General features: G+C 36.5%; 8 protein-coding genes across 8 annotated transcripts; 6 read left to right on the top strand and 2 right to left on the bottom strand.

The window, feature by feature from the left end:
* Nucleotides 1–715: 715 nt before the first annotated feature.
* FDP41_009415 (uncharacterized protein) lies at nucleotides 716–2,593 on the top strand (the record flags this gene model as incomplete). The annotated part of the gene is made up of 1 exon (XM_044713371.1): nucleotides 716–2,593. One exon carries the CDS (start codon nucleotides 716–718, stop codon nucleotides 2,591–2,593), a length of 1,878 nt encoding a protein of 625 aa, XP_044557226.1.
* Nucleotides 2,594–2,814: 221 nt separating this feature from the next.
* FDP41_009414 (uncharacterized protein) lies at nucleotides 2,815–3,571 on the top strand (the record flags this gene model as incomplete). The annotated part of the gene is made up of 3 exons (XM_044713370.1): nucleotides 2,815–3,167; nucleotides 3,306–3,316; nucleotides 3,396–3,571. 3 exons carry the CDS (start codon nucleotides 2,815–2,817, stop codon nucleotides 3,569–3,571), a joined length of 540 nt encoding a protein of 179 aa, XP_044557225.1.
* A 395-nt stretch (nucleotides 3,572–3,966) lies between these two features.
* On the top strand, nucleotides 3,967–5,985 carry FDP41_009413 (uncharacterized protein; the record flags this gene model as incomplete). Its single annotated transcript, XM_044713369.1, has 1 exon — nucleotides 3,967–5,985. One exon carries the CDS (start codon nucleotides 3,967–3,969, stop codon nucleotides 5,983–5,985), a length of 2,019 nt encoding a protein of 672 aa, XP_044557224.1.
* A 108-nt stretch (nucleotides 5,986–6,093) lies between these two features.
* FDP41_009412 (uncharacterized protein) lies at nucleotides 6,094–7,470 on the bottom strand (the record flags this gene model as incomplete). Its single annotated transcript, XM_044713368.1, has 2 exons — nucleotides 6,094–7,296; nucleotides 7,468–7,470. 2 exons carry the CDS (start codon nucleotides 7,468–7,470, stop codon nucleotides 6,094–6,096), a joined length of 1,206 nt encoding a protein of 401 aa, XP_044557223.1.
* Nucleotides 7,471–7,943: 473 nt separating this feature from the next.
* On the top strand, nucleotides 7,944–9,367 carry FDP41_009411 (uncharacterized protein; the record flags this gene model as incomplete). Its single annotated transcript, XM_044713367.1, has 4 exons — nucleotides 7,944–8,138; nucleotides 8,355–8,696; nucleotides 8,829–9,120; nucleotides 9,204–9,367. The coding sequence occupies 4 exons, from the start codon at nucleotides 7,944–7,946 to the stop codon at nucleotides 9,365–9,367; spliced, it is 993 nt and encodes a 330-aa protein (XP_044557222.1).
* A 344-nt stretch (nucleotides 9,368–9,711) lies between these two features.
* FDP41_009410 (uncharacterized protein) lies at nucleotides 9,712–11,271 on the top strand (the record flags this gene model as incomplete). The annotated part of the gene is made up of 1 exon (XM_044713366.1): nucleotides 9,712–11,271. One exon carries the CDS (start codon nucleotides 9,712–9,714, stop codon nucleotides 11,269–11,271), a length of 1,560 nt encoding a protein of 519 aa, XP_044557221.1.
* A 730-nt stretch (nucleotides 11,272–12,001) lies between these two features.
* On the top strand, nucleotides 12,002–13,639 carry FDP41_009409 (uncharacterized protein; the record flags this gene model as incomplete). The annotated part of the gene is made up of 1 exon (XM_044713364.1): nucleotides 12,002–13,639. The coding sequence occupies one exon, from the start codon at nucleotides 12,002–12,004 to the stop codon at nucleotides 13,637–13,639; it is 1,638 nt and encodes a 545-aa protein (XP_044557220.1).
* A 1,067-nt stretch (nucleotides 13,640–14,706) lies between these two features.
* FDP41_009408 (uncharacterized protein) lies at nucleotides 14,707–15,345 on the bottom strand (the record flags this gene model as incomplete). The annotated part of the gene is made up of 1 exon (XM_044713363.1): nucleotides 14,707–15,345. One exon carries the CDS (start codon nucleotides 15,343–15,345, stop codon nucleotides 14,707–14,709), a length of 639 nt encoding a protein of 212 aa, XP_044557219.1.
* Between the last annotated feature and the right edge of the window lie 432 nt (nucleotides 15,346–15,777).

Below are 15,777 nucleotides of genomic sequence, written 5' to 3'. Positions count from 1 at the left end.
TCAATGAACATTGTCACCTATTTCTTCCCTTGAACTTCTTTTGAATAAGTGGTATCTTGATGCACAATCAGTGAAAAGACAGACATAACCATGTCACCTAGCACCACAATGATCTGTGGTAAAACTGCGCTCTCTTATCCCCGTTAAAACACGTGTGTTGAAGCTTTGAAGCAACATTTCCATTCTGCAACTCAATCAAGAAGCCATCCACGACACTGCAGCGCCCGCGTGCTTTCGCTCGTTTCCAACATTTGGAAGGTGAGGATCCTCACGTAAAATCCCCGAATGCAAATTGATAATGATTGAATAAAAATAAATTCTGTCAATTCCCAAGCTCTCAAGAGAAGGAGCTCCTGGTTTGTTTTAAAGCGCAGATTTAACGGTGCGCAGATGATGCAAAAAAAATTCTTCTTCTTCTTTCGGTTAGAGAATTTACAACAACCACACAACGGCAGTGTTCCAAGTTGTTGTCGCTTCTTCAGGTGAATAGCTGGCAACAAGAACAACAACATTACGTTCGCGAAACGTTTCGAACGACCACGACAACATTAAAAGTGGATTCCATAACGCACTCTCTCTCGGTGTGTAGGTGTTCAATATTAAATTATTCGGCATTATCAAAAAAAGAATTGAATTTTAAATATTGAAAAACATACCTTTTCAGCCTTTTCTATTCGAATCGATATTCCATCATCCTTTCTTCTAACTTTTCATCATGAACTTTGAAACCAACTTTTCCAAGTCATCTTCCTTCGAGGATTTCTTTAATGTGTTTGCTCCAAATAACAACACCTCCTTCGCCAATCATCACACCTTCATGAACGATGAAGATTTGGATGACAATATGGCTGAATTCTTTGGAGTAAATTCACAGAGCGACAACAATTTCCTCTCTTCCTCTGCCAACCAAAGCTTTTTTGAAACCCAACAACAACAACAACCTCTTTCTCCTAGCAATGACATGTTGCCAAAATCCTCTTCCATTCTTTCCCTAACTGATTTTAAGCCAACCCCACTCTCTAGATCCTCCTCTGCTACTTCATTTTGTGGAGGACTCTACCAAGCTCCTCCATCACTTCTTCACAATGGTGACTCTTCTCCATTGCTTTCATCGGAGCAACAGATGGATGAATTCCAAAAGCAATTGACTCGAAGTGGTGCTGCTCCTTTTCTCTCTCCTGACGGTACTTTCAAACCATCTTCTCAATTGTCTCTCTTCAAATTTGCCAAGCAACCTGACATTTTCTCTTCCATCACCAAGCCACCAATGAGTTCGATCACACCCTCTGACTCACTCTTGAACCAAGAATTGTTTGCCTCTCTCAACGACGTTCCAAAATGTGTTGAATCCATCAATGAGATGGATACCACCTCCACAACGAATGATGCCATGTCCTCTTCTGCCACTGTTGTTGCTGCCGCTACAAGTAGCACTTCTACCACAGTGAAGCAACAAACTTCCAGCAATGGCCTCCCTGCTGGTTACAAAATTGTCAATGGACAAATGTATAATGACAGAGGATATCAAATTTGTGGATTTATGAATCAACACAACAGACCATGTCAAAGAATTGGCAAGTGTCCATTCCACGATCGAATGAAGAGCGACAATGTCATTTCAACCAACGGAGATGGTATCATTGCTGCTCAAGATAGCATTGAACCAGAACATTTTGCTCCTAGTGAAGTTTTAAAGTCTAAGAAAAAGAAAGACAAGAAGCAAAAGCAGTCAGAGTCAACCCTCGAAGTGAGCCAACCAGTTATTTCTCAATCCAGCGAGAATATTGAAGTTGTTGGCAAACCAACAACTAAGAAGCCATACAAGCAAGGATGGACTAAGGAAGAACACATTCTATTCCTTAAAGGACTCGAACTTCATGGAAAGGGTAACTGGAAGGAAATTAGCAACATTGTTGTCACAAGAACACCAACTCAAATCCAGTCTCATGCTCAAAAGTATTTCCTCAGACAAAAACAACAAAAGAAGAATAAGAGATCCATTCATGACTTTACTATGGACGATTTGAAGAAGAATGAAGCTGCAGAAGAGGTATCAATGGAGGAGGAAGGCTCTCATAAGAGAAAGAGAAACAAGTCCAAGACTTCTAAGAAGGCATCCCAGTCAACAGTCGAAGAAAAGACAACTGTTACTGCTGCCATTACTGAACAAAAAATTCAACCAAATACTGCCTCCTCTTCTACTCCAAGCACCACTTTTGATGAAAGCATGTTCAAGAAGGAAGTTTTTGGTGAAGTTTTTACCTTTAACAACGAAGACATTTCACTTGTGAAACAATTCAACCTCTCTCCACCAAAGCAAGATGCTTATTTGGAAGTTATTAGCAAACTCACAAATTTAAAGAACTTTGCCAAGCAACCAGAATTACCAACCAAGTCTGTTTTTGAGAGCTTTTCTGCTGACGAATTGGATTTCCATTTTAGCGGTGCCTCAACAACAGAGACAACATTCCTGTCCACAGAAGAACAAAACAATGAATTGTACGATGCTTGGGATGTCCACAATACCTTTGCATTATTCGATGCAGATGGTTCATTCACAACACAACCATTCCACAAGAAACAAAAGCTGTAATAAATCGTGAGTCACATTCATGTGAAAAAAGTGGTTCAACTTTGCACATGTCGTCTCTTAAACCTGGCGCCTCTCAATTTCTTCCAACAAAATCAAATTTTCATTCACCCGCCAACCACAGTCGTTGATTGAAAATTAAAAAAAATTTTGAATTTATTTATTGTGTGACCCACAGCTGCATCATCACCAACAATATCATCATCAACCAATTTGATTTGAAAATGATTTTAACAGACGGCCAAATATTGAAAGAAATTGAAAAAAAGTCCATTGTTATCGAACCCTTCGATAGAGCCAACCTCGGAGTCAATTCCTACGATGTCCATCTCGGTAAAAGGCTTGCTGTTTATAAAGAACAAGAATTGGACGCAAAAAAGAATAATGCCATTGAAGTGTTTGACATTCCAGAGGAAGGTTTCGTTTTACAACCAGGAGAATTATATCTTGGAGTCACTCAAGAATATACGGAAACACATAATCATGTTCCCTTCCTTGAGGGTAAATCGAGTACTGGTCGTCTCGGAATATCTATCCACGCCACTGCAGGAAAGGGTGATGTAGGCTTTAAAGGAAGGTGAGTAGAATGGAATTTACAGAACATGATGTTCTCAATTTGTTGATTTATTGGATTCATGATTTTTACACCCACACAAAATATGAACATTTGAAACAATGCCAATCATTTGGGTCATGTTGAATACCATCCTATCAGCTGGACACTTGGTACGTTGATTTGTCATCTTTGTTTTGAGCCTGTTCATGAACTCTTATCATAATAACTAACCTCATCAACAACTCTCAGAAATTAACGCGATCAAACCCACACGAGTCTACGCAGGGATGCCCATTGGTCAATTGATCTACTTTGAAGTCGACAAAGATTCAATCCTAGTTCCATATCACCAAAAGAAAAACGCCAAATATACTTCACAAACGACAGATCCAGTCGGAAGTATGATGTGGAAAAACTCTTTCTAGGATGAAAGTTCGAAAAAATGAAATAAAAAACTGCACGAGTGAAGTCTCGAGATTGCAATCTTCCACACCCGAATTTGTTTGAAAATCTATGGGATCCTCAATAATGGATGAACAATTATGCAACACGAACGCTGCACTCCACGGAGTTTGGATTCCGAGCTCGAAGAATGCTTCAAAGTTCGCGTGCGCAGGATTCACGCGGAGGAATACAAAAAATCGAAAAAAAATTAAAAACCATTCGACTTTGTGTGCTAGCTCATTCCTTTTTCTTCCTCCTTATCCACCAGCGATAGCCTTTCTCTTCGTCAGAGTGTTGATTGTTTGCTTTGCCCATTTTCAACAATCACAAGCGATCCGTAACTTGACTTTTGAAACAAGAAGCCCATACCACAACCATGACTGATCATAATAACCCTTCGGAACCATTCTTCACCAAAACAACACCATCAACACCACCACCATCAACAACAACAATCTCTCACTCTTCTTCGGAATTGGAGGAAATTACCAAACTTTGGTACCAGCAACAAGAACAATGCCAACTCACCATGAAACAACTCCGCGAAAATGAGAATATTGTGAGTGGTGCGGATTGGATGGAATATTTAGCACGAGTGTACAGTGAGAGACTTGCCATTCAAACGGTACATTTGCCATTACACTCTCAGAATGTCATTACTTTTCAAAAGATGAATCAAATGGCGAATCAATTGGCATATTATTTAATAACGTCGAAATGTACCACTGACAGTGGTGAGGAGAAGAGAATTTATACGCCAATATCGGAAATTGAAGGAGAAAATTATGTCATGACACAAGGTGACGTGGTGTGTTTGTTGATGGAAAATTGTGTCAATTTTATTCCTTCATGGGGAGGATTAAGCAAGTTAGGACTCACCATTGCTTGTATCAACACTAATTTGACATCTGACAGAATGAAACATGCCATCGAACTTTCAGGCGCAAGAGCAATTTTTGTGTCTCGGAGAATGCTTCCAGTTTTTGAAAAGGCAAAACAAGAAGAACAAGAATTTGAAATTGCAACTCGAAAAGCACATATCAAAGATTTTAAAGTTTACATTGTGGAAGATATTATTAATTTTGATGACCATCGAATGTTGGAAAATCCAGATCGTGTGAAATATCGAGGAAATATTACAGGAGAGGATGCCTTATTTTACATTTATACCTCAGGAACCACTGGTAAGAGTAAATGCGCCAGATTTTCACATCGACGATTTATTGGAGCAGGAGTGACATGGTCCATTCAAATGGATCTTGTGAAAGATGACAAGTATTACATTCCTCTGCCACTTTATCATGGAAATGGTGGAGTTGTGGCAGTTTCTGCAATCTTTCTAGTTGGAGGTTGTTGCGTATTGAGAGAAAAATTTTCTGCAAGCAATTTCTTGAACGATATTCGAACATTTGGATGTACAGCGACCATCTATATTGGAGAATTATGGAGATACATGTATAACACCCCCGAAAAAGAGGATGATGCTGACAATCCACTTCGTGTTGCTGCAGGAAATGGACTCAGAAAAGACATTTGGGATAAAGTCATAAAACGTTTTGGAATTAAGAAAATTGTGGAACATTATGGACAAACAGAAATGTTGAGCGCCCATCCCATGATTAATTCTTACGGTAGAGCAGGCTCGTGTGGATTTATTCCATTCGACTTGTGGACTAATCAAAAGAAAGAAGTTCTCGTTACCTACGATTTTGAAACAGATTCTATCAAGAGAGATCCAGTCACAGGATTTTGTGAAATTGCAGGACCTGGAGTACCTGGTGAAGACATTACACAAATCCCAGAAATTTACAAAGCATATAATTCTCATGAGGATAACTTGAAGAAGGTCTATCGAGATGTTTTTGAAAAAGGTGACATTTGGTATAGAAGTGGTGACGTGTTGAAATATGATACAGATGGATTCTTTTATTTTGTCGACAGACTTGGGGATAGCTTTAGATGGAAAGGAGAAAATGTTTCAACAACAGAGGTGTGTGAGGCTATCACGAAAACTCTCGATCATCATATTGCTTTGAAAGAGGCGAATGTTTATGGTGTACAAGTTCCTCACTGCGAAGGTAGAGCTGGCATGGCTCGATTATTACTAGACCATTCGGTGGATGTTGCTTCTTTGGATACTGAGTTTTTAGTCGCAGAGCTCAAAAAACATTTACCACATTATGCCATTCCACTCTTCTTAAGGATTTCAACCACAGAGAGCGACAAGACGAGTACACTTAAATTTATCAAGAGTCATTACCAGGCTGAAGGTTTTGATTTGGACCAAGTTGGTCACGAAAAGATATTGTTTTTAGATCCATCCACCAAGAGCAAGTACATTCCTTTGAGCAGAGAGTTGTTCCATTCAATTTTGGAGGGTAAAATTCGATTGTAAAGCAATCTCATCGTTTCACTTTTTGAAATAAATTTTTCAGAAATGTATCACTTCCAATTATTATTTAAATGTAGAGAGCAAAATAAATTAATTTCATTGAGCTTGTTGTTAGCGTCTATTGTTGATTAGCCTAGATTGAGCTTGTTGAGGTTGTGGAGGCGTAGGTGTTGGTGCCACATGTTCCTCTTCGGCTTCTTCTATCTCTTCGTCCTCATCGTCATTACCGTGGGCATTGAGGAATTCACGCTCTGTGGTTGGATCGAGCGTCGTTCCTGTCAAGTCTGCCATAAAATGCAAGATTTGTTCGCTGGTCAATAATTCTTTTCTCAACCTAGATCCTCGTTGGTAAATGTACAAAATATTGCTCGATTCACGTGTTTTCATTGCTTGCTCGTTCTTGTTTTTCTCCAAATAAAATTGCTTTTCAAATTGTTGAATGACCTTTTCAGGAAGGCCAAACACTGGGTGTGATTTTCCCTTATGAATATTCATTCTACTCAAATATTTCCACAAGTCTTCTTCTGAGAGACGATTCTTTTTAGTCTCAATATGACAGATAATAACCATCAGCAAACCTAGATGAGCTTGCTCAATTCCAGAAAATGAATCAAACTCTTCTCTCTTGTTTTGGATACTCTTAAAGTTAGACTCTCGTTGTTCCTTTTTGCTCATACTCAACAGGGGTAGTCCGTTGTCAGCTGGAGCCAATCTTAACATCCAAATTCCAGTTGACTTTTTCTTTGGTTTCTTTTGTGACGCTGTTTGAGTGGCAGTGACTGTTGACTTGGTTGTGACATCAGCGTTTGGATCATGTCGATCGATTTCCAACAATTCAAATCCGAAAATTTTCAAAAATCTTTCTTGCGCAAGCGTAATCAAATGATCGAGAAGACCTTTTCGTTTTTTGTACCTTTCTCCAAGAACAGTAGCCATAATATCTTCTCTCTTAATTGGCAATTTGTTGGTATCTTTAAATAAACAAAATCTCATTAAATTACCAAGAAGTTGTTCAATTTCGTCATCGGAGGTTCCTCCGAAATCGTTAACTTTTGAAGAACCCCCATATTCACCATCTTCATCAGCTTTTTTCTTTTTTCTTCCTCCACCACGTGAAGATGTTGCTCCTTTTCGTTTCCGAGCTTGAGTGCTGGTTTCTTCTTCTTCATAGTCCTCTTCTTCTTCTTCTTCCTCTTCGGGTTCTTCTTGTGTTGGCCTTACATATCGTTGCGATGATGACAGTGAAGATTGTTGCGATGAAGATGTTGCTTGTTGTGATGATGAGGCGTTATGAACGAGCCTTCTCCGTGGAGCCTAATTTACAATCATCATCATCGTACACAAATTAATAGCCCAATGTTCATGATGATATCATCAGTGATCACATTCCGATGGTGTTATTTTCATAAATTCCAAAGCAAGTTCAAAGATTTCATTCAGTTAGAGAAAAAAAAGAGCAACAAACCCTTTCGTCGAACAACTTACCATTTTTTTTGTTCTTCTTTTCTGAAACTTTTTGAAAGTGAACAAACAACATGGAGCAAGAAGAGATTTGCATTTCCAATAATTTTGATCTTGCTGTAGATTGAACAACGCATACATGGATCATGCAAAATATTTAATTTTGTTGATTCAATTGCACAACATCTTATGGTGTGTGACATTTACAATCGAAAAATTCCCATTCTTTTTCACATTGACAACTGATCTTCCAACTGTACATTTTCATTGAGTCTGTTTGAATAAGATCTCATGGTGTGTGAGACGACTAACAATTTCAATTTTAATTAAAAAAAATAAGAGAAAAGAACCATACCACTGTCTCAATCATCATCATTCTTGTAAATTAATTATAAATTAATTATTTAATCGTCAGCGAAGAGCTCACACACTCACACACGTAGATCCACATGTTTCTTGGAAAATTAGTGATCGGAGTGATTCTTTCAATTTATATTGCAATGAGAGGCTATCGAAAGAAGTCCTTAGATTTATCAGGAGCACTCACTGCACTCATTGTTGGATTTATTTCCATTTGCGGAGGTTTATCGTGGACGTTGATCTTGTTGTTTTTCTTCGTCACTTGTTCCGCTCTCACAAAGTACAAATCAGATATTAAAAGGAAAAGAGAAGATGGATACAAGGAAGGAGGACAGGTAATTATTGTTTTGTAATTTATTGTAAGAATCACCCATTGATGAATGAATGAATGGAAAAACGTATGATGATGATTTTGATCAACTCTGGATGACGGTGGCCACTGGATTGAAATTCATAAATTTTCAATGACAATTTTACAAATGAACGATTGATGCTTGTGTTGAATGTTGAATCATTGATACTTGTTTAATTTAACATGATCATGACTATAGAGAAATTTCGAACAAGTGATTGCGAATGGATTCTTTCCAACTTTTATATGTCTACTATATCAAATTGTTAGAGTATTTCAATTTGAGAATTTTGAAGCACTTTATTTGCAATCTCAAAAGACCAATGCACCTATGGAGCTTTCAAGAATTGAAATTCATCGATATTTATATGGGAATTTTTATTATTTCAATGCTAAAGATTATCCATTGAAGACATTCTTACTCGTTTGCTATCTTTGTTGCTACATTGCAAATACAAGTGACACTTGGTCATCAGAGTATGGAATTTTGTCCAAGAAAGAACCAATATTTATTTTAAATTTTAAGAAAACATTCCATGGGGTGAGTTTGAACTTTAGCTCATGAAAATCAATGATCTGTGAATCAATGCATGTATTTCGTAACTTAATTATTCAATAATTGTGAAATATGGAAACAATACTTTTAACAATTTCAACGCCTCTGTACATCAAGGTGAATGGTGGAGTGAGCTTATCCGGATATTTGGCAAGTCTCGTTTGTGGAATTTCATATTCTATGCTGTGTCTCTTTATGATTTGTTTGGACTTCTTTTATGCTCGATATTTTGGATTTAATGACATTGGAACTATGCTTGTGGGTGGACATGAAACATCTCAATTGCCACTTTTAACACAATTACTGACAGTACTGAGCTATCAATATCCAATTGTGATTTTATGCATTTTCTCTGCATTGTTTGGAACGACACTGGATAGTGTATTGGGAGCCATCTTTGAATATTCAGGTAGGTCATGGTTAGAAATCCATAATGATTCTGCTAAATATATCATAAATATGACATCATTCTTTCGAATACCATACCTTTAGGATACGACGAAGAAAAGAAAATGGTTGTCAAGAAACCTGGTGGAGAAAAGGTCAAACATATTTCTGGATTCGGTATTTTGAGTGGAAATCAAGTGAATTTTCTTTCTGGATGTATCACGGGTCTTGTATGTGCCACAATGAGCTTGTGGTTGTTCAATTATTAATCCTTCTTCATATTCGGATGGATGGATGGATGGATGGATCTGAACGAGCGATCATTTGCCTCCTTTTCACAATAACCGAAGATTGTGGAGTCTCAATTTAAGAAATTAGTTTCTCGTACGGAACGAAATAAACAACACATTCCTCGGATCAATCAACATTATCACAGCGTTTTTCGTTCGATTATTAAAAATTAAAAATAATTTAAATAAAATTTTTAAAAAAACTTCTAATTGAAAATTTTTTAAAAAAACATCTTTCGTTCATTGACGGTTGTGGAGGCATTGCTCTAGATGAGGCAGATTATGAAAAAAACAAGAAACAAAAATTAATTCCAACACAAAACATGATAATGATGAGAAATGATGATGAAAATGTAAAACTGATCATTCTTGATTTTTCAAATTCCTCTTCTTCTTTTGGTGAAAATTATGAACTCAGTAATCTTCGGAGATTAGAATCATTATTGAAAAAGAAATTCTCAATGCAACAAGAAGGGAAGAAGAAATGGTTATGGAACCGAGAATTGAAATATAAACATTTCTTTCCTGTTGAGTTTATGAATGACAAGGAATTTGTTTTGAATCACATCAAAAAGTATGGTTATGGATTGGAATATGCATCCACATATTTACAACAAGATCGAGAGTTTGTGATGAGAGTGATTCACTTAAACGGACAGGAATTTTTCAATGCTTCCAATTTTCACAACGATAAAGAAATGGTATTGGAATCAGCAAAACATAGCCCTATTGCATGGACATGTGTTCCGTTAAAATTGATCCAATCTGACAATGAATTTGTTTTAGAGATTGTTAGACAGAATGGCTTGGCTTTACAGTTCTTAAATGATGAAATTAGACAAGAAAGAGGCAGAGAAATTGTTTTAACTGCTGTCAAGCAAAATGGTGAAGCACTGAAATATGTAGATGATAATTTGAGATTAGACAAGGAAATTGTATTGGAAGCAATCAAACAAAATAAGAAGGCTCTTCAATTCATTTCAAAAGATTTATTGAAAGATTGTGAATTCATGTTGACAATTCTCAAATTAATATTTCCAGAATTTTCTCATTTAAATTCTTTTGATTATTCACAAAAAGATATCGTGATGAAACTTGTTCAAGAGAATGGACGGATACTTGAATTTGCAAGTGATGATTTGAAGAATGATCGAGAAATTACATTGATGGCTGTTCAACAGCGTGGCTTTGCATTGGAATATGTCTCTGATGAATTGAAGAGAGACAAACAAGTTGTGTTAAATGCTGTCAATCAAGATGGATATTCTCTTTTATTTGCATCTGATGAATTGAAGAATGATAAACAGGTCGTATTGACAGCAGTAAGAAAAACAGGCCTTTCTCTTCAATTTGCATCGGATGAATTGAAGAAGGACAAGGAAGCGGTATTGGCAGCTGTTACACAAAATGGTAATGCTCTCGAGTTTGTGAGTGAAATGATGAAAAGTGATCAAGAAATTGTATTAGAAGCGATCAAACATGGTGCTACTGTGATGCATGTTTCTAAAGATCTTTTAAACGACAAGCAATTCTTGTTAGAAGTTGTAAAGTGTGGACATGATAACTTTCTCGATCACACTCCGACACTGGAAATGGCGTTTGACAAAGAATTTATATTACAAGCAATCAAACTGAACAGTCTTTCCATTGTAGGGTCTTTTAACAATTACCATGTCGTCTCTGATAAGGAATTTATGCTAGAAGCAGTGAGGAATAATGGATTTGCATTGAAGTTTGCAAGCGACGACTTACAAAAAGATCCTGAGCTTGTGATGGAAGCTCTCCAACGCAATGGTTATGTGTTGGAGTATAATAAGGAATTGCTGCAAAAAAGGATGGAGCAATGTTATCATGGTGCTTATTTAGGACCCATTAAACATTGAGACTTTGAGAACAAAATATCTATTGTCGATTCGTCAAAATAGTTGCTCAAGACGATGGGCGGAATCTAATTGAATTTTGTTGATTTTTCATGTTGAAAATATTTGGTTAGCTCAGTAATAATGAAATAAAGATGAACCTGCGCTGTCACAATTCGAAAATCTGCTTCATCCATGATTTTATTCAAAACCAAATGGAGATCATGTGGAATGGGAACCAGGAGAGGAATTTTTTCATGAAGAGGAACGTGAGATATTCTTTCATCGTTCCAACATTGAGATACTGCGGCGAACAGCCATTCAGCCAGGATGGTCCTCGCCGTCGGGGGTGTTTACAGCTCCAGCCCTCGGTGATTTGAAAGATTTTCTTGACAAGGGAATCAAGATGAGTCATTTTCTTTGAAAAAAGGTGAGACACGTGTGGTTGCCTTGGCCGTTGAAACGGAAGGGCACTCTTAAGAGGTCGTTGTTCCTAATTGCATTCTAAACAACGCCCCGATCATTTCTTGAGTTCTTGCTTGTTGTTGGCTTATCGTGGAACTTGACAAGAAATTGTCAAAAAATATCCGAAACGTAATTTCAACAACACGTCGTGATGAATAATACACTCGTCAACAGTGCACAACAGGTAAAACTGATCATTCTTGATTTTTCAAATTCCTCTACTTCTTTTGGTGAAAATTGTGTTCACCACTTTCGGAGATGGGAATTATCATTAAAAAAGAAATTCTCAATGCAACAAGAAGGAAAAAAGAAATGGCTCTTCGATCGTGAATTGAAATATAAACATTTCTTTCCTGTTGAGTTTATGAATGACAAGGAATTTGTTTTGAATCACATCAAAAAGTATGGTTATGGATTGGAATATGCATCTACGCAATTAAAACAAGATCGAGATTTTGTGTTGAAAGTGATTCAACAAAAGCCCAATGAATTACGGTATGCAAGTGAAAACATTTTTAATGATAAAGAAAAGATATTGACAATTGTTAAGCAATTCCCAGAGGCAGTGGAATATGTTCGATCAGAACTTTTATATGACAGGGAATTTGTTTTGGAAATGATTCAACAATATAGATTAGATTTGTATGATGTTCCTTATGATCTTACGAAAGATAGAGATATTGTTTTAGCTGCCGTTAAACAAAATGGAAAAGCAATTGACGACTGTGGTTATTTGAAACTAGATAAGGAAATAGTAATAGAGGCGATTAAACAAAATAAGACAGCACTTAAATCCGTAGAAAAAAGTTTATTGCTAGACCATGAATTCATGTTGAGAGTTGTCCAAACAATATTTCCAGAATTTTCCCATTTAAATTCTTTTGATTATTCACAAAAAGAAATCATGATGAAACTTGTTCAATTGCCTGGAAAGTTACTTAAATTTGCAAGTGATGAACTCAAGAATGACCGAGACATTGTTTTGAATGCAGTTACTAATAATGGTTCCTCACTTGAATATGCTTCAAGTGATTTGAAGAATGATCGAGAAATTGCCTTAATTGCTGTTCAAAAGGATGGCTATGCATTAGGATATGTCTCTGATAAACTGAAGGGAGATAAACAACTCGTGTTAAATGCTGTCAATCAATATGGGTTGTTTCTGTTTGTAGCATCTGATGAATTGAAGAATGACAAAGAGGTAGTATTAACTGCAGTCAGAGAAAAGGGTAGAGCTCTTGAATTTGCATCTAATGAATTGAAGAATGATAAAGAGGTGGTATTAACTGCAGTCACACAAAATGGGACAGCTCTTGAATTTGCATCCGATGAGTTGAAGAACGACAAAGAGGTAGTATTGACAGCTGTAAGACAAAATAATGAAGCTCTTCAATATGCATCATATGAATTGAGAAACTATAGAGAAGTAGTATTGGAGGCTGTTAGACATTACGGTTCTGCTCTCGGGTATGCAAGTGAAGTGATGAAAGGTGACCAAGAAATCGTACTGGAAGCTATCAAAAATGATGGATATCTCGACAGTACTTCTCAAGAACTTTTATATGACAAACAATTCTTGTTACAAGTTGTGAAGTGTGGATATAATCGCATTCTTAAAGATGCTCCAGAAACTATTGCTCATGACAAAGAATTTATATTACAAGCAATCAAACTGAATAGTCTTTCCATTGTATCGTCTGGCCATTATCATATAATATCTGATAAGGAACTCATGTTAGAAGCAGTGAAGAATAATGGACATGCATTACATTATGCAAGCGAAGAGTTAAAGAAAGATTCTGAACTTGTGTTGGAAGCACTTAAATGCAATGGTTATGTATTGAAGTACAGTGACGAATTATATCAAACAAGAATCCAATATTGTTATCATGATGCTTATTTGGGAAACTCGATTGAACTTCAATAAAACAAGTCCACATGATGCGGTTGTATCGGAATAAATTGCACGAGGGAATCTTTGAATCAGTATCAACTCGATCCACGAGTTTCTCAATCCGCTTCAGAGCCGTGAGATCAAGTCTTCATTGCCTGAACATTGAGGGGGAGGATTTACTGATTCACAGACAAAGGCACTGTCTCTCAAATTACATTTAATCCTCACTACTTCCAACATAATTTCCTTGTTTGAGGTAAAACATGACTCAACAACAGCGATATCATAATTGAGTTTGATAGCTCTTATTATGAATTCTCGGTCCACGAAACGACGAAATATGATATATTTTACAACTTTCTCAACTTTGGTGACAAGGAATTAATGTTGCAAGCAATCAAACTCAACACTCTTTCTTTTGGGCCATCACCGTGTGGATTTGGTTGTGTATCACCCTTATTTGATCGTATTGAATCTGACAAGGATTAGTAATGTTGGAAACCATTAAAATATCCAAAGATTTAAAGAAAGATTTTGAGCTTGTGATAAAAACTCTCAAATGCAATGTGGTTTTGTTTTGGAGTATAGTGATGAATTGTTGCCTAAGAGAATGAAACAATGCTGTCGTGATGCTCTCTCTTGCTTCTCCAACGAAAATAGAATTATTTGGCATTCTCTTTTGACCCTCGCAAAACACAAGAACCATGGTGGCCACACCCTCCGATAGAAAGATCCTCTCTATGGATCCCAATAAAAATTAAATATTGTTTATTGGCCCTTCGGTGCCTCAATACTTGTCATAAAACAACATTGGACTTCATTTTCGTTTAGATACTACTTCTGAATGTCGAATGTTTTTAACAGGATATATCAAATATTAACAGATTACATGCTTGTGTTGAGCAACTGTTAACATGGGTTGAGTCCATGATTCAAACAGAAGGTAAAAATAAAGCAGTGTTTGGTCTGTTAATGCATATGGTTTCGTTGGTTTGTAAGGTTGAGTCGTCAATTATTGTAAAAAGGTCATGAATAGGTATATATAGTGTTGATGGATATGATATGTTAATAATGATATGTATCGATTACCAGCATTGTCTTCAAAGTTCTAAGTCACAACAATTAATAATGTTGAAGGGCGGAGAGCAGTCTTGGATCCAGTATAAGGTGAGATGCTTCTTTCTTGTTCTTACATTCATTACACGTTTCTTATCGAATTGTTGATAGCACTGATCATCATAATACAAATATAGTATCTTGCCTTTTTGTCCATGATTAATATGATCGTGAAGTTTGTTCTTTTGCTTTGTTTTTCTTTTTGGCTTGGCTTTGTCGGTGGATGATTGTTTTTTAGCTTGTGTGGTCCTTCTTGTTTTGCGAGGTTTGTTCTTTGGCTTGTATTCTTTTTCTTGTTTTGATGGAGTTGGTTGATTCAATGTTGATAATGTATTCTCATCTTTCTCAACTGGTGGATCGTTAGTTTTCTCAACTGATGGATTTTCTCTAAAGGTGATTGCGTCACATAGATGATGTTGTAAAGATTGTAACAAGTGATGCGAATGATCTAATGGCTTCCGTGCCTTTTCTTCGCAATTTCTGTTCTCTTCATTTCGTATATATTCATTAAGTTTGGAGTTTAATTGTTTGAGGGTAGCTGAAATGTAATTCGCTTGTTGTTCAATTCTTTCCAAATGTCTTTCCAGGCTGTGGAGCATGCAAGAGTCAATTCTGATGTTCATCTTGCGGTATTTTTTAAGGGCTCGAGTCCAAAAAAAAATGTCCAATCACCTCCATCCAAGACTCCACCTTCGGGATACAGAAATCATGCCCCATGATTCATTCATTAACGACGGCCTTGGTGGTGTTTCAGATTATGTAAAAAACAAGAAACAAAAATTAAATCAACAAATCATGATGGGAAATGATGTAAAATTGATCATTCTTGATTTTTCAAATTCCTCTTCTTTTGGTGAAAATTGTGATGAGAATAATCTTCGGAAATTGGAATTATTATTGCAATGGAAATTCTCAATGCAACAAGAAGGGAAGAAGAAATGGTTATTGAACCGAGAATTGAAATATAAACATTTCTTTCCTGTTGAGTTTATGAATGACAAGGAATTTGTTTTGAATCACATCAAAAAGTATGGTTATGGATTGGAATATGCATC

The sequence above is a fragment of the Naegleria fowleri genome (assembly GCF_008403515.1).
Source record: "Naegleria fowleri strain ATCC 30894 chromosome Unknown tig68, whole genome shotgun sequence".
Lineage (NCBI taxonomy): Eukaryota > Heterolobosea > Eutetramitea > Acrasida > Naegleriidae > Naegleria > Naegleria fowleri.
Note: the sequence above shows the minus strand (reverse complement) of the source record. Positions and strands in the feature narration are given on the sequence as shown.